The sequence below is a fragment of the Pseudophryne corroboree genome, chromosome 3 (genome assembly GCF_028390025.1).
Source record: "Pseudophryne corroboree isolate aPseCor3 chromosome 3, aPseCor3.hap2, whole genome shotgun sequence".
Taxonomy (NCBI): Eukaryota; Metazoa; Chordata; class Amphibia; order Anura; family Myobatrachidae; genus Pseudophryne; species Pseudophryne corroboree.
Window position 1 is genome coordinate 17,257,329 of NC_086446.1, and position 18,039 is coordinate 17,275,367.

The 18,039-nt window shown below is 46.7% G+C and overlaps 1 protein-coding gene across 1 annotated transcript in view; it reads left to right on the forward strand.

Annotated features, from left to right (window-relative positions):
• Positions 1 to 8,512, forward strand: part of LOC135056987 (gastrula zinc finger protein XlCGF26.1-like) — a 50,700-nt gene extending 42,188 nt beyond the window's left edge. Inside the window, exon 3 of the mRNA XM_063962817.1 lies at positions 6,901 to 8,512. Coding sequence (XP_063818887.1) covers positions 6,901 to 8,231 — 1,331 coding nt within the window. The 3' untranslated portion in view covers positions 8,232 to 8,512. The remainder of the gene's footprint in view (positions 1 to 6,900) is intronic.
• Positions 8,513 to 18,039: the final 9,527 nt, after the last annotated feature.

The window sequence follows — 18,039 nt, forward strand, 5'->3', positions numbered from 1 at the left end:
CTATTTAATTTTCCAAGAAGACAGAGCTGAACTCAAAACTCACCAGCAATTTCTTCCAAAAGTGGTGTCTCCTTTTCACATCAACCAACCTATTGTGGTTGCGGTTGTTACTTCAAAGTCTTTGGATGTTGTGAGGGCTTTGAAGGTGTATGTAATGCGAACGGCTCATCACAGAATTTCGGACTTGCTGTTTGTTCTTTATGATCCCATTAAAATCGGGTGTCCTGCTTCAAAGCAGTCCATTGCATGCTGGATCAGGTTCACTATCTAGCATGCTTATTCCACGGCAGGATTACCGGTTCCAAGATCTGTACAGGCCCACTCTACTAGGTCAGTGGGTTCTTCTTGGGTAGCTGCCTGGGGTGTCTCGGCTTTACAGCTCTGCCAAGCAGCTACTTGGTGAGGTTCGAACACGTTTGCTAAGTTCTACAAGTTCGATACTTTGGACTCTAAGGACCTTAAGTTTGGTCATTCAGTTCTGCAGGAACCTCAGCACTCTCCCACCCGATTTGGGAGCTTTGGTCCTTCCCCATGGTAAAATGGTTCGCAGTATCCTTTAGGACGTAAGAGAAAATAGGATTTTAATTACCTACCGGTAAATCCTTTTCTCGTGGTCCGTAGAGGTTGCTGGGCACCCGCCCAGTGCTTCGTACTTCCTGCACTGTTATTTCGTTAAGTATTTTTGATTTATTCAGCCATTGCTGTTCCTCTTTTACAGTTTGGTTAGCATGGCTTTCCTCTTGTTCGTGTGTGCTGGTTCGGAATCTCACCACTGTCCTTTTGTATCCTTCTCTCAAAGTATGTCTTTCCTCGGGCACAGTTTCCTAGACTGAGTCTGGTAGGAGGGGCATAGAGTGAAGAGCCAGCCCATACTATCAAATTCTTAAAGTGCCCATGGCTCCTAGTGGACCCGTCTATACTCATGGTACTAAATGGTTCCCAGTATCCTCTACAGATTACGAGAAAAGGATTTACCAGTAGGTAATTAAAATCCTATTTTTCTCACTCACACAGAGCTATAACCACATTCCCGTCATTATACAATGGCTGCCTCCAGGCTCTGTTCTTGGAGGCTCCGTACTAATGCTCTTTATCTGCTGATCTGTCTCTGTATCCTGCTCTAACCTTCTGATGTCTTCCTATTTCTGATGTTGCCTGTCTGTGTCCTGCACTATTCCTCTACCCTGTCCTGCTGCCTCCCCGCTCTGTGCCCTGCACCATTCCCCTACCCTGTCCTGCTGCCTCACCGCTCTGTGCCCTGCACCATTCCCCTACCCTGTCCTGCTGCCTCCCCGACTCTGTGCCCTGCACCATTCCCCTACCCTGTCCTGCTGCCTCCCCCGCTCTGTGCCCTGCACTATTTCCCTACACTGTCCTGCTGCCTCCCCCACTCTGTGCCCTGCACTATTTCCCTACTCTGTCCTGCTGCCTCCCCTGCTCTCTGCCCTGCACCATTCCCCTATCCTGTCCTGCTGCCTCACCGCTCTGTGCCCTGCACCATTCCCCTACCCTGTCCTGCTGCCTCACCGCTCTGTGCCCTGCACCATTCCCCTACCCTGTCCTGCTGCCTCCCCCACTCTGTGCCCTGCACCATTCCCCTACCCTGTCCTGCTGCCTCCCCCGCTCTGTGCCCTGCACCATTCCCCTACCCTGTCCTGCTTCCTCACCGCTCTGTGCCCTGCACCATTCCCCTACCGTGTCCTGCTGCCTCCCCCGCTCTGTGCCCTGCACCATTCCCCTACCCAGTCCTGCTGCCTCCCCCGCTCTGTGCCCTGCACTATTTCCCTACACTGTCCTGCTGCCTCCCCCACAGGGAATAGATTGGGGTGTAGAGTTTGATCTTGATCCAAGGCACCACAGCCTAAAGCTTTGACTGTTCCCAGGATGCACTGCACGATCTCCTCTATAACCCCGCCTCCAGGCACTGGAGCTGTTTTTAAGTTGGTGCCTGCAGTGCATCCCAGCTACTACACATCCCAGCAGGCCCTGACAAAGTTTTAGCTTTCCCAAATAGAAAAGCAGTAGCAGAGCATCATGAGACTTGAAGTTTCACAACAGCTGGAGAGCCGCAGGTTGGCCAGGCCTGCTATATGGTATCCCAGGACATACAGAATGCTTATCTGCACATACCTATTGCCATTTCACATCTGCAATATCTGCGGTTTGCTATTGGCAACTTACATTACCAATTCCAGGTTCTGCCATTTGGACTGACCACGGCTCCTCGGATCGTCACCAAGGTAATGGCTGTGATGACGGCCCATGTCCGTCGTCAGGGAATCAGAATCCTGTTGTATCTGGACGAATTGCTGATCTGGGCAAACCCCCAAGATGTTCTCCTCAGTCATCTGGAACTGATGGTACAATTCCTACAAGCCCACGGGTGGCTCATCAACTGGAAAAAGTTCTCACTGGTCCCTGCTCGGAGCATGGTGCACCTGGGGTCACTGCTGGACACACACAGTCAAAGATTGTTTCTGTCTCCAGAGAAAGTCCTGAAACTTAAGGACAGGATCAGATACTTCCTCTCTCGCCCAGGAGTGTCGATACACTCGGCGATGCAAGTACTAGGCCTCATGGTGTTGGCTTTCTACATGGTGGAATACACTCAATTTCATTCCCGCCCTCTGCAAACATTAATCCTCTCCAAGTGGGTTGGCCGGCCTCAGTAGATCAGGTCTCAAATGATTTCCTTGACTCCGGATGTCTGTCTGTCACTGAACTGGTGGCTACAGGACCAACAGTTGATCATGGGTCATCCCTTCTGGATCTCCAACTGAGTCCTTCTGACAAAGGATGCCAGTCTGAGAGGTTGGGGCGCAGTGTTGGAGCAACACTCTCTCCAGGGTCGATGGACCAGGGAGGAATCTCTCCTCCCAATAAACACTCTGGAATTGCAGGCAGTGCTCAATGCTTTGACACTTACCCTGCCTCTAGTACGGAACAGGCCTGTTCAAGTACAATCGGACAACGGCACCACGGTGGCGTATATAAATCATCGAGGCGGCACTCGAAGCCGCATGGCAATGCTGGAAGTATCAAAAATTCTCAATTCGGCGGAACGCCATCTGCCAGCAATGTCGGCAGTGTTCATTCCCGGAGTCCTCAACTGGGAAGAGTATTTCGTCAGTGGTCAAGACGTTCACTCTGTAGAGTGGAGTCTTCATGCGGAAGCCTTTCAACTCCTAGTGGACAAGTGGAGCTTACCAGATGTAGACCTGATGGCGTCTCGACACAATCATAAAGTTCCGGTCTTCAGATCAAGTACAAGGGATCCTCAAGCAAAGTTCATGGACGTACTGGCAATTCCATGGAACTTTCGGCTGCCCTATGTGTACCCTTCGGTGTCACTCCTGCCCAGGGTACTACGGAAGTTCAAGCAAGAAAGTGGAATACTACCTCTAGTTGCTCCGGCGTGGCCGAGTCGGCATTGGTTCTCAGACCTGCAGGGCCCTCTTCTACTTCCTCAATTCCCAGACCTACTCGTTCAGGGCCCTTGTGTCTACCCAGACCTGGCCAGACTGGCTTTGACAGCGTGGCTCTTGAAGCTTCACTCCTGAAGGTCAGAAGATTCTCTGAGGCGGTTGTCCAAACTATGCTAAGGGCCCACAAACCTGCTTCTGCACGGATTTATTATAGAGTCTGGAATTCTTACTTCACCTGGTGTGCTGCTAAGAATTACGATGCTTACAAGTTTAGTACTTCCAGACTTCTGGCGTTTTGCAACAAGGCCTGGATTTAGGACTTCGTCTGGCGTCCCTTAAGGTTCACATATCTGCCTTGTCAGTGTGGTATCAGAGAAAAATTGTGTCTATACCTGATGTTCATACATTCACTCAGAGTGTATTACAGATTCAGCCTCCCTATGTCCCTCCTGTGGCTCCATAGGATCTGTCTGTTGTCCTGAATGCCCTTCAAGAGTCTTCATTTGAACCTCTTGAGACAGTGACCTTAAATGGCTCACCGCCAAGGTCCTGTTTTTACTGGCTATTGCCTCTGCTAGAAGGGTATTGGACTTAGGAGCGTTGTCATGTCGTCCACCCTTTCTGATATTTAATCGTGACCAGGCAGTTTTTAGAACTCGCACAGGTTATATTCCTAAGGTGGTGTCTTCTTTTCACCTTAACCAAGAGATTGTGGTTCTGGCTTCAACTCTTCTGGATTGTCCTCCAAAGAAAGGTCTTTGGATGTGGTACGGGCTCTCCGTATCTACATGGATAGGACTACCTCTATCAGGAGGTCAGATACCTTGTTTGTACTTTTTGGTTTTCACAAACGTGGCTGGCCTGCAAATAAGCAAACCTTGGCCAGATGGATTAGAATGGTGATTGCACAAGCCTATGCACAGACTGGACTCCCAGCTCCTGCTGCTATCAAAGCCCTTTCTACTCGGCGTTGGACCTTCTTGGGCGGCCCACCCTGGTGCGTCCGCTGAACAATTGTGCAAGGTGGCTCCGTGATCCTCAGTGAACACGTTCATTCGGTTTTATGCCTTTGATACTTCCGCCTCCCAGGATGCTTCCTTTGGACGCCGGGTTCTTGTGCCTGCTACAGTGCGTCCACTCCCATGAGGAACTGCTTTGACATACCCAATGCATTCCCTGTGGAATCCCAGTGTACCCTGCTGCAGAAAAGGAGATTTATGGTAGACTTACCATGGTTAAATCTCTTTCTGCGATGTACACTGGATTCCACAGGGTGCCCACCCTGACGCACTTAGCTTCTTTGGGTTTGTAGGGCATTAACAGTTAGAACCACATTCTCACGACAGGAGAAGGGACTATGTGAATAACATCTACCGTCTCTTTTACCTGCTACTGCATTGGACTGGTTAACGAAACTGAGCTCCAGGGCTTGGAGGCGGGATTATGGAGAAGGTGGGGCAGTGCATCCTGGGAATAGTCAAAGCTTTAGCCTGTTGGTGCCTCGGATCAAGATCCAACTCTACAGCCCAATGTATTCCCTGTGGAACCCAGTGTACCTCGCAGAAAGATTTAACCATGGTAAGTCTACCATAAATCTCCTTATATAACCACTTGGAGCACTTTGTGTAGTGTGGATGCAGTTGTTGGTAATTAGCACACAAGTGTCCCGTGTTTATGAGTGAGGCGGTCTGGATGGATATTGTGGTTCAGCAACGTCACTGGCTGATGAGGCTTCCTGCTCTGTGATGCTGGCTAGGGAATGTTACCCAGCAAAGTCTGCATTATGGGGGATATCCATTGGTGATGTGCTATCTGCATGTCCCTGTGGCCGGGGCAGGGCCGTCTTTTCGTATGGGCTCAATGGGCTCTTGCCCAAGGGCCCCAGGAGTAATAGGGCCATAGGCTGATAGCTGAGGGTCCCCTCTTTCCAGGGGTACCAGATTTTTTCAAATCGGTCCTGGGGAACCGGAGATATCTGACTTTAAAGCAGTGGTCCCCATCCAAGCCTGTTAATTGTTTTTACCAGCCAGATATCTCGGGTTCTGTCTGACTTAGAGTTTTTTTGAGGGTATTCTTCAAAAGCTGGGACTCTCTCCTTTCAGTTGACACTGGCAACTTGTCTTTACTATGCCCAGAAACAGAGATATCAGCCTTCAAGCAGCGGCTCCCTGCTCCAGCTCCACAAGCCTAATATGCAGTTTTATATGTTTGTTGGTGGATTGCTCTGGCTACTGAAGTCTGATCCCCAAGTCCCCAGGACCTTCTGAAAGGTGGGACTCTCTAGTTTTTTTATCCCATTAAAGCTAAGAAATCTATTTCTAGGAACTGGAGATATCTGCAGTAAAGCACGCTGCCCTGACCCCAGAAAATGATGAATATTAAGCCCACTCCACTATTCACCCCTCCCTTGTGTATTAAACACCCCCTACCACCCTGGAAGTCATGTACCAGTGCCCCTTCATTCAGCACAATGTCTCCTTCTACAGTTTAGTGTTCTCCTTCCTGCCCCATTTGTGCAGTAAAGGAGTAATTAGCAGAAATAATTTCTCCAGGTCCTACATGCTGAGTGAAAGATAGAACCCCCATACCTCCACGGAACATCAAAGCTGCCACTGATAGCACCCTCCACCCCTACCGCTGATGGGTGGGTAGGGGCCCCAGTGTATTTCTGTGCCCAGGGGCCTACACTGCTGTTAAGACGGTTCTGGGCCGGGGCTATGACGTGCTGATAATGAGGTTGTGATATTATAAGCCAGTGTTGTATCTGATCCGTGAGTGTATTTATTTGTTGTTTGTGCATTTGTAATGTGGTCAAAGGTTTTTTTTTTTATGGATGCGCTACTTTTGTATAAAAAAAAAACCCGGGATGATAGCGCGAATAATAACTAATTAATAACTGATGGTCTTCAATTAGAGCCCTTTTTTTTCCAGGAGAAAATGTTGCGTTATCGGGCGATCACCCATGGGTTCAGGGTTAAGTCCCCGATCCTATGTGTTGTCAAGGCTCTGTGGGCTATATCTTTGATTATGTGTAGCATAATCCCCGATAAGCGCTGTGTATTTGACTACGCGATTCCCCCAGGGGATTATTTAAGCGGTAAAGTACCACGGGTAATTGAATAGCCCCTAAAGTTTGCAGGTTTAAATGAATCCGCTAAACCTCTTTGTTAGTAATAGTAAGATAGCGGCGTAGTGGTTAGCATTGCTGTCTCACAGCACTGAAGTCATGAGTTCAATTCCTGAACTGTGTGGAGTTTGTTTGTGTTTGCACAATTACTCCAAAAATCATACTGGTTGGTTAATTGGCTTCTGATAACAAATTGACCCTAGTGTGTGCGTGTGGTAGGGAATATAGAGTGTAAGCTCCCCTGGTGGGCCTGATGTGAATGTCTAAATATTCTCTGTACAGTGTAATATGTAGGCGCTATATAAAGATCTGTGAATAATAATAATAATACAGCTATTTTATCTCCAGTAGATGGAGGCACAAGCCGGAATGCCTTGGAGGGAGATCTCATCTTGTCTGCAGATACTAAAATAGAAGATAACATCACACCAGATTCTCCAGGAGACAGCGCTGTTATGCTAAATATACATCCAGTACCTCACAGCGCAGATATATCATCCAATCCCTCTAATCACGAGGACTATTCTCCTGATACTTCAGCTTTTGTAACACATAGTGCAGCTCATACACCTGATAATATATTCCCCTGTTCCGAGTGTGGGAAATGTTTTACACTTAAATCACATCTTGTTACACATCAGAGAAGTCACACAGGTGAGAAGCCATTTCCATGCTCTGAGTGTGGGAAATGTTTTACACTTAAATCATATCTTGTTACACATCAGAGAAGTCACACAGGTGAGAAGCCATTTCCATGCTCTGACTGTGGGAAATGTTTTACACTTAAATCACATCTTGTTAGCCATCAGAGAAGTCACACAGGTGAGAAGCCATTTACATGCTCTGAGTGTTGGAAATGTTTTACACAGAAATTAAACCTGGTTAGCCATCAGAGCAGTCACACAGGTGAGAAGCCATTTCCATGCTCTGAGTGTGGGAAATGTTTTACACTTAAATCAAATCTTGTTAGCCATCAGAGAATTCACACAGGTGAGAAGCCATTTCCATGCTCTGACTGTGGGAAATGTTTTAGATGGAAATCACAAATTGTTACACATCAGAGCAGTCACACAGGTGAGAAGCCATTTCCATGCTCTGAGTGTGGGAAATGTTTTACACTTAAATCATATCTTGTTAGACATCAGAGAAGTCACACAGGTGAGAAGCCATTTACATGCTCTGAGTGTGGGAAATGTTTTACACAGAAATTAAACCTGGTTAGCCATCAGAGCAGTCACACAGGTGAGAAGCCATTTCCATGCTCTGAGTGTGGGAAATGTTTTACACTTAAATCAAATCTTGTTAGCCATCAGAGAAGTCACACAGGTGAGAAGCCATTTCCATGCTCTGACTGTGGGAAATGTTTTAGATGGAAATCACAAATTGTTACACATCAGAGCAGTCACACAGGTGAGAAGCCATTTCCATGCTCTGAGTGTGGGAAATGTTTTACACTTAAATCATATCTTGTTAGACATCAGAGAAGTCACACAGGTGAGAAGCCATTTCCATGCTCTGACTGTGGGAAATGTTTTACACAGAAATCACATCTTGTTACACATCAGAGAAGTCACACAGGTGAAAAGCCATTTCCATGCTCTGAGTGTGGAAAATGTTTTACACGTAAATCACATCTTGTTACGCATCAGATTTCACACAGAAGCATTACTATGAGTTGATACAAAACAGGGTTGAAGCAACACTCCTGTCACACACTATTTTAACACGTTATGTTATCCTTCCACAGATAATTGGAATGTGTGTCATTAATATAAGATGACTAGATCACTCCAGCAAAACTTTTAGTAATTTCTCCTATATATTTTTCTGTATAATATTTCCTATATATGTAATTTAGTCTAGATGTTGCCAGCACTCTCCACAGTAATACCAGACCACATAGCTGTTATGTATGGGTTACATTGTATGGATTTCAGTCACAGATAAACGATAAAACACATTATCATCTTGTAAAAACATTTTATTCTGGAAATGTATGGGTAGAATCCAGCAATTGCTGATCTGGAATGGTGGAGAAATGGTGAAGCACGAACCACAAAGTATTTCCTGGAGGTTAGAAAAAAAACCTATTTACTTTCTTTTCAGATAAACGATAAAACACATTATCATCTTGTAAAAACATTTTATTCTGGAAATGTATGGGTAGAATCCAGCAATTGCTGATCTGGAATGGTGGAGAAATGGTGAAGCACGAACCACAAAGTATTTCCTGGAGGTTAGAAAAAAAACCTATTTACTTTCTTTTCACTTTGCAATTTATTGAAACCTAATTATTTTGTCAAAAAGCTAGCTAATTATATTTTCTGGGGGTAAAAATATTGTGTGGGTCTCTACATCAGCACCTAATGAGCTGGCTAATTAGCTTCTATAAAACTATTCCCCTCTTACCTGCCCCTTCAGCACTGAGTTAGGAGGGATATCTCCCCTGTTCTCCATAGATGTCCAGGTTGGGTATGTGTGTCAGTGCTGAAGGAGCAGGTATCTCCCCTCTTCTCCACAGATGCCCAGGTTGGGTATGTGTGTCAGTGCGGTGTCTCTCCTTACTGGTTACAGGCTCTCTAAAGAGCAGATACTGGTGGCTGAGAAGACCCTGTTTTCACACAGTTCTGGACAGATTCAGGGGTTTCAGAAGCAGGGGGAAGGTGGGAGGCACTGCGGTAACATCCCCAGGAGTGAGGGACAAGCCAGGTGCCCGCACTCTGCCAGCAGCACATGAAGATGTTAGCAGGAAGTGCATCTTAGTCCTCTTTATCACCCTAACAAAAGCGTAATTGGTACGGGCAGACATGGTTAATGTCTACCCTAGTAGAGAGGGTAACACACTAAGATAGGTCATCTGACCAGCTGGAACAACACTGCCAAAACCGCATTAACCTACAGCCAACCACACTGGATATGCCCAATCTCATCTGATCTTGGAAACTATGCAGTGTTGGGCCTGGTTAGTATTTGGATGGGAGAACACCTGGGAAAACCATGTGCAAATACTTTTGACTAATGGGATCATTGTAGGCTGCTTGATCAGAGGTATGTGCGAGAAGCATTGTGGATGTTAGGAAGGTTCCTAAATCCACTCTGTCATTAATGCATGAAAGAAGAACGTTCACTGCAGGAATGCACCCCCCCATGGAACCCCCCCTCCCAGCCCCCCAAACTGCACCCCAGGGACCGGAGAGTGGTAACCAGGGAGCTGCAAACAGGGGTCTTCCCATGCATACCATTGCACATGAGTTCCACATAGCCACTAATGTGCCGGTTTCCACAAGAACACTTCGTAGGGAGGCCCATGCAACTCTAATCACAAAGAAGAATGCAGCCCAGTGCTTATGATGGTGGTAAGACTGCAAAAACTGGACAATGGAACAATGGCGGCGAGTGTTATGGGGCGATGATCACAGTTTCCACTTTTCTCTAACGTCCTAGTGGATGCTGGGGACTCCGAAAGGACCATGGGGAATAGCGGCTCCGCAGGAGACTGGGCACAAAGTAAAAGCTTTAGGACTAGCTGGTGTGCACTGGCTCCTCCCCCTATGACCCTCCTCCAAGCCTCAGTTAAGATTTTGTGCCCGAACGAGAAGGGTGCAATCTAGGTGGCTCTCCTGAGCTGCTTAGAGTAAAAGTTTAAATAGGTTTTTTATTTTCAGTGAGACCTGCTGGCAACAGGCTCACTGCATCGAGGGACTAAGGGGAGAAGAAGCGAACTCACCTGCGTGCAGAGTGGATTGGGCTTCTTAGGCTACTGGACATTAGCTCCAGAGGGACGATCACAGGCCCAGCCATGGATGGGTCCCGGAGCCGCGCCGCCGGCCCCCTTACAGATGCTGAAGCAAGAAGAGGTCCATAAATCGGCGGCAGAAGACTTTCCTGTCTTCATAAGGTAGCGCACAGCACTGCAGCTGTGCGCCATTGCTCTCAGCACACTTTGGTCACTGAGGGTGCAGGGCGCTGGGGGGGGCGCCCTGGGAAGCAATGAATTTACCTTATTTGGCAAAAAAAATACATCACATATAGCTCCTGGGCTATATGGATGTATTTAACCCCTGCCAGTTTTCCAGTAAAAAGCGGGAGACGAGCCCGCCGTGAAGGGGGCGGGGCCTATCTCCTCAGCACACAGCGCCATTTTTCCCACACAGCTCCGCTGGTAGGAAGGCTCCCAGAATCTCCCCTGCATCCTGCAACTACAGAAACAGGGTAAAAAAGAGAGGGGGGCACTTATTTGGCAAAATAACAGATATAAGCAGCTATAAGGGATAGACACTTATTGTAAGGTTGTCCCTATACATATATAGCGCTCTGGTGTGTGCTGGCAAACTCTCCCTCTGTCTCCCCAAGGGGCTAAGTGGGTCCTGTCCTCTATCAGAGCATTCCCTGTGTGTGTGCTGGGTGTCGGTACGTGTGTGTCGACATGTATGAGGAGGAAAATGATGTGGAGGCGGAGCAATTGCCTATAATGGTGATGTCACCCCCTAGGGAGTCGACACCTGAATGGATGGCCGTAATTAAGGAATTACGTGACAGTGTCGGCACGTTACAGAAAACTGTTGACGACATGAGACAGCCGGCAGCTCAGTTAGTGCCTGTCCAGGCGTCTCAAACACCGTCAGGGGCTATTAAACGCCCGTTACCTCAGTGGGTCGACACAGAACCAGACACTGACTCCAGTGTCGACGGTGAAGAAACAAACGTATTTTCCAGTAGGGCCACACGTTACATGATCACGGCAATGAAGGAGGTTTTGCACATCTCTGATACTGCAAGTACCACAAAAAGGGGTATTATGTGGGGTGTGAAAAAACTACCTGTAGTTTTTCCTGAATCAGATGAATTGAATGAAGTGTGTGATGAAGCGTGGGTTACCCCCGACAAAAAACTGCTAATTTCTAAAAAATTATTGGCACTATATCCCTTCCCACCAGAGGTTAGGGCTCGTTGGGAAACACCCCCTAGGGTGGATAAGGCGCTCACAGGCTTATCAAAACAAGAGGCGTTACCGTCTCCAGAAACGGCCGCCCTTAAGGAGCCAGCAGATAGGAGGCTGGAAAATATCCTTAAAAGTATATACACACATACTGGTGTTATACTGCGACCAGCAATCGCCTCAGCCTGGATGTGCAGTGCTGGGGTGGCTTGGTCGGATTCCCTGACTGAAAATATTGATACCCTGGACAGGGACAATATATTATTGACTATAGAGCATTTAAAGGATGCATTCCTATATATGCGAGATGCACAGAGAGACATTTGCACTCTGGCATCAAGAGTAAGTGCGATGTCCATTTCTGCCAGAAGAGGATTATGGACGCGACAGTGGTCAGGGGATGCGGATTCCAAACGGCATATGGAAGTATTGCCGTATAAAGGGGAGGAGTTATTTGGGGGCAGTCTATCGGACCTGGTGGCCACGGCAACAGCTGGGAAATCCACCTTTTTACCCCAAGTCACCTCGCAGCAGAAAAAGATACCGTCTTTTCAGGCTCAGTCCTTTCGTCCCCATAAGGGCAAGCGGGCAAAAGGCCACTCATATCTGCCCCGGGGCAGAGGAAGGGGAAAAAGACTGCAACAGACAGCTTCTTCCCACGAACAGAAGCCTTCCCCCGCTTCTGCCAAGTCCTCAGCATGACGCTGGGGCCTTACAAGCGGACTCAGGCACGGTGGGGGCCCGTCTCAAGAATTTCAGCGCGCAGTGGGCTCACTCGCAAGTGGACCCCTGGATCCTGCAGGTAGAATCTCAGGGGTACAAATTGGAATTCGAGACGTCTCCCCCTCGCCGGTTCCTGAAGTCTGCTTTACCAACGTCTACCCCCGACAGGGAGGCGGTATTGGAAGCCATTCACAAGCTGTATTCCCAGCAAGTGATAATCAAGGTACCCCTCCTACAACAGGGAAAGGGGTATTACTCCACGCTGTTTGTGGTACCGAAGCCGGACGGCTCGGTGAGATCCATTTTAAATCTGAAAGCCTTGAACACTTACATAAAAAGGTTCAAGTTCAAGATGGAGTCACTCAGAGCAGTGATAGCGAACCTGGAAGAAGGGGACTACATGGTGTCTCTGGACATCAAGGATGCTTACCTCCATGTCCCAATTTGCCCTTCTCACCAAGGGTACCTCAGGTTTGTGGTACAGAACTGTCACTATCAGTTTCAGACGCTGCCGTTTGGATTGTCCACGGCACCCCGGGTCTTTACCAAGGTAATGGCCGAAATGATGATTCTTCTTCGAAGGAAAGGCGTCTTAATTATCCCTTACTTGGACGATCTCCTGATAAGGGCACGGTCCAGAGAACAGTTAGAGGTCGGAGTAGCACTATCTCAAATAGTACTACGACAGCACGGATAGATTCTAAATATTCCAAAATCGCAGCTGATTCCGACAACACGTCTGCTGTTCCTAGGGATGATTCTGGACACAGTACAGAAAAAGGTGTTTCTCCCGGAAGAGAAAGCCAGGGAGTTATCCGACCTAGTCAGGAAACTCCTAAGACCAGGCCAGGTGTCAGTGCATCAGTGCACAAGGGTCCTGGGAAAGATGGTGGCTTCTTACGAAGCGATTCCATTCGGCAGATTCCACGCAAGAACTTTTCAGTTGGATCTGCTAGACAAATGGTCCGGATCGCATCTTCAAATGCATCAGCGGATAACCCTGTCTCCAAGGACAAGGGTGTCTCTCCTGTGGTGGTTACAGAGTGCTCATCTCCTAGAGGGCCGCAGATTCGGCATTCAGGATTGGGTCCTGGTGACCACGGATGCCAGCCTGAGAGGCTGGGGAGCAGTCACACAGGGAAAAAATGTCCAGGGCTTGTGGTCAAGCATGGAAACGTCACTTCACATAAATATCCTGGAACTAAGGGCCATTTACAATGCCCTAAGTCAGGCAAGGCCTCTGCTTCAGGGTCAGCCTGTATTGATCCAGTCGGACAACATCACGGCAGTCGCCCACGTAAACAGACAGGGCGGCACAAGAAGCAGGAGGGCAATGACGGAAGTGGCAAGGATTCTTCGCTGGGCGGAAAATTATGTGATAGCACTGTCAGCAGTGTTCATTCCGGGAGTGGACAACTGGGAAGCAGACTTCCTCAGCAGACACGATCTTCACCCGGGGGAGTGGGGACTTCACCCAGAAGTCTTCCACATGATTGTAAACCGTTGGGAAAAACCAAAGGTGGACATGATGGCGTCCCTCCTCTTCCTCTCATACCAAAAGTACTGAGAATCATAAGAAGGAGAGGAGTAAAGACTATACTCGTGGCTCCGGATTGGCCAAGAAGGACTTGGTACCCGGAAATTCAAGAGATGCTCACGGAAGACCCGTGGCCTCTACCTCTAAGACAGGACCTGCTCCAGCAGGGACCATGTCTGTTCCAAGACTTACCGCGGCTGCATTTGACGGCATGGCGGTTGAACGCCGGATCCTGAAGGAAAAAGGCATTCCGGATGAAGTCATCCCTACCCTGATCAAAGCCAGGAAGGATGTAACCGTACAACATTATCACCGTATTTGGCGTAAATATGTTGCGTGGTGCGAGGCCAGGAAGGCCCCTACGGAGGAATTTCAACTGGGTCGATTCCTGCATTTCCTGCAAACAGGACTGTCTATGGGCCTCAAATTAGGGTCCTTTAAGGTTCAAATTTCGGCCCTGTCGATATTCTTCCAAAAAGAACTAGCTTCTGTTCCTGAAGTTCAGACGTTTGTCAAGGGAGTACTGCATATACAGCCTCCTTTTGTGCCTCCAGTGGCTCCTTGGGATCTCAATGTAGTGTTGGGATTCCTAAAATCACATTGGTTTGAACCACTCACCACTGTGGACTTGAAATATCTCACATGGAAAGTGGTAATGCTGTTAGCCCTGGCTTCAGCCAGGCGTGTATCAGAATTGGCGGCTTTATCCTATAAAAGCCCTTACCTAATTTTTCATACGGACAGGGCAGAATTGAGGACTCGTCCTCAATTTCTCCCTAAGGTGGTTTCAGCATTTCACTTAAACCAACCTATTGTGGTGCCTGCGGCTACTAGGGACTTGGAGGATTCCAAGTTGCTGGACGTAGTCAGGGCCCTGAAAATATATGTTTCCAGGACGGCTGGAGTCAGAAAATCTGACTCGCTGTTTATCCTGTATGCACCCAACAAGCTGGGTGCTCCTGCTTCTAAGCAGACGATTGCTCGTTGGATTTGTAGTACAATTCAGCTTGCACATTCTGTGGCAGGCCTGCCACAGCCAAAATCTGTAAAAGCCCATTCCACACGGAAAGTGGGCTCATCTTGGGCGGCTGCCCGAGGGGTCTCGGCTTTACAACTTTGCCGAGCAGCTACTTGGTCAGGGGTAAACACGTTTGCTAAATTCTACAAATTTGATACCCTGGCTGAGGAGGACCTGGAGTTCTCTCATTCGGTGCTGCAGAGTCATCCGCACTCTCCCGCCCGTTTGGGAGCTTTGGTATAATCCCCATGGTCCTTTCGGAGTCCCCAGCATCCACTAGGACGTTAGAGAAAATAAGAATTTACTTACCGATAATTCTATTTCTCATAGTCCGTAGTGGATGCTGGGCGCCCGTCCCAAGTGCGGATTGTCTGCATTACTTGTACATAGTTATTGTTACAAAAATCGGGTTATTGTTGTTGTGAGCCATCTTTTCAGAGGCTCCTTCTGTTATCATGCTGTTAACTGGGTTCAGATCACAAGTTGTACGGTGTGATTGGTGTGGCTGGTATGAGTCTTACCCGGGATTCAAAATCCTTCCTTATTGTGTACGCTCGTCCGGGCACAGTATCCTAACTGAGGCTTGGAGGAGGGTCATAGGGGGAGGAGCCAGTGCACTCCAGCTAGTCCTAAAGCTTTTACTTTGTGCCCAGTCTCCTGCGGAGCCGCTATTCCCCATGGTCCTTTCGGAGTCCCCAGCATCCACTACGGACTATGAGAAATAGAATTATCGGTAAGTAAATTCTTATTTTCAGATCAGATGGACGTGTTTGAGTTTGGTGACTGCCAGGAGAAGGTCTGATACCAGAGTGTACAGTACCTACAGTAAAGCATGGAGGTGGTGGTGTTACGCTGTGGGGCTGTGTCAGCTGGTTTGGCATGGGTCCACTAGTTTCCAAGAAGTAAAGAAAGAGATACGCCCGGGCGCTATTATTTTCACTAATTAGCCAATAATATAATGATAAATCAAGCAGCAAAATATTACCCTCCTATATGCTTGTGAATATATAATCTATATACTGACTACATGACCTGTATATAACAAACTGGAAAAAAAACATTTTTTGAGAATTTTGCGCTCTGGGGTCTGATATGTGAATAAACCATCCACACTAGATGTTATACCTCATACTGTACCTTCTTTTATTTATCAATGGCATGAATATTCATTATAAAAATATCACATGAACAACCGCTTATTCACAATACCAATAAAAGCAGACCTATAAGAAACATCACACATATATAAGATACTGACCCTTGGTCCTAAATTAACTTTCCTACTAAAGGTGGATTTTGTATATTGGCTCTTATAAGTCACTTCCACGGGATTACGCACAGTCCTTGTGTTGATAAACTTCCAGAAAATAACTGGTTAAATCATGATAATGTCAATTATTATCGTTAAACATAAAGCTATACCTTCTAATACACTTCTACTATGGAGCCGCTGCGGCCGCTAGCTCACGCTATGTACTTCGTACGCTATTTGCGCACAGAGTCCCGTACCATGTACGCACTCAGCGTACTAACGCCGCACTGTGGGTACAAAGCACACACAGCGTGCGCATACACAATTGGTAACCTTTAAACCTTGTTAATGATATAATGCAATGATATGATTACACTTTAAACCCTTAGCAGCAAAGTACTGCAACGATGTTATACCTTAAACCTTAAGTAGCACTGACGGTATAAAGTATTCACAGTGCGTACACTTTGCCAAACACACGTTAAACCCTTAAGCAGTTTGTGAATATAATAACCTTTTAACCCCTAGCAGAGAAATGAGGACACAACAGCGATATGGGGTAAAACCACAGGGTTCTAAGGCCACTGCCGATTGATTAGAAAAGGTAAAACAGTACAGATTATACACTACAGACTAACAAGATATCTAAACAGAATAATGGCTACAGAGAATGTACATACGTGAGAATTGTTCGCAAGCGCAACCCGGATCCGGTCCTCCGCTGGTCATACAGATAGCGTTCAGAGTCTTTGATAGTGACCTGGCCTGCAACATGCTCTTTATTCAGTAGATCAAGGCATAATACAATAGACACTATGTGCTCTTCTTCCATTGGTTAGGGGGTGGGACATGTCCTGCACCGGGGACCATTGGTTAGTTCAAAAAGTGGCTGATGGCTAGGACTTGAGAGTTCCCGCCCCATGATCAGTTAAACCCATCACATTAAACATAAATCTGGTATTATTAATATCTTAATGAGGTAAATTTTAACAATGTTCTTATTCCCCCAAGATTAATGTTCACGTGACTCTGAACAATATGATCCCACACATGATATTACTATCCATTTCAATCTTCAAGATATTCATATAGCCACATATTCATATATATATATACACACACACATACATATACATTTATATATATATATATATATACATACACACATACTCCTGCTATTACAATTTGTTAGGAATTATATATTTATTCATTTATACATATATATATATATATATATATAAATGAATACCTCTATCTCCATGGATTTTAGACTAGGAATGTTTTTATCCTAAATTCCTATCTGTCTGGTTTTGTTGTGGTTAGCTATTGTTTCTGATCTTCCAAACATTCTCGGCTCCTGGGCATTGTTCACCCTTGTTTGTCCCTTTCAGGTGAGACAATGACAACTCAGCACTCATTATTCTGAAGAGAAACCTGGCCATTTTAGTAAACAAAGGTGTAGGCCCTCTTTATAGAATCTCAAAGCTTAGTGTAAATAAGGTTAAAGCTTTGTGTAAATAAGGCCATTGTATCTCAGTCTGTGGGAGATTTAATTTATGTGTGACAGGGTTCCATTCTTGTTCCCTCCACATTCATAATATATTTTAAATACAATTTATATCTATATTCTACTTCTGCACATAACTATATGCAGGAACATGCGATTTTTCTCTAACCAACACCGGAATATTACTCTTGAAATACCCTACAGCTGGATACTAGACATCACCTTCTAACCTTAGTTTGTCCCTTCCTATCATGTAAAGATGAATACCCTCGCCATGGAATCATTTAAACTGTTCTAACTTGCTGATGTAATACAAGAGAGCTATATCTATAAAGTACAGTATTTGGGTTAGATATACACTGTTCTAATAACCCTCTATTCGCTCACAAACCCCGCCGTAAATACGCACACCACGCGCAGGAACGATCATACCCAAATTGTGAGTATGTGCACGCACAGCAGAATGGGCGCGCGCACAGTGGGCATGCGCCTGGTGTTAGTACATATATGC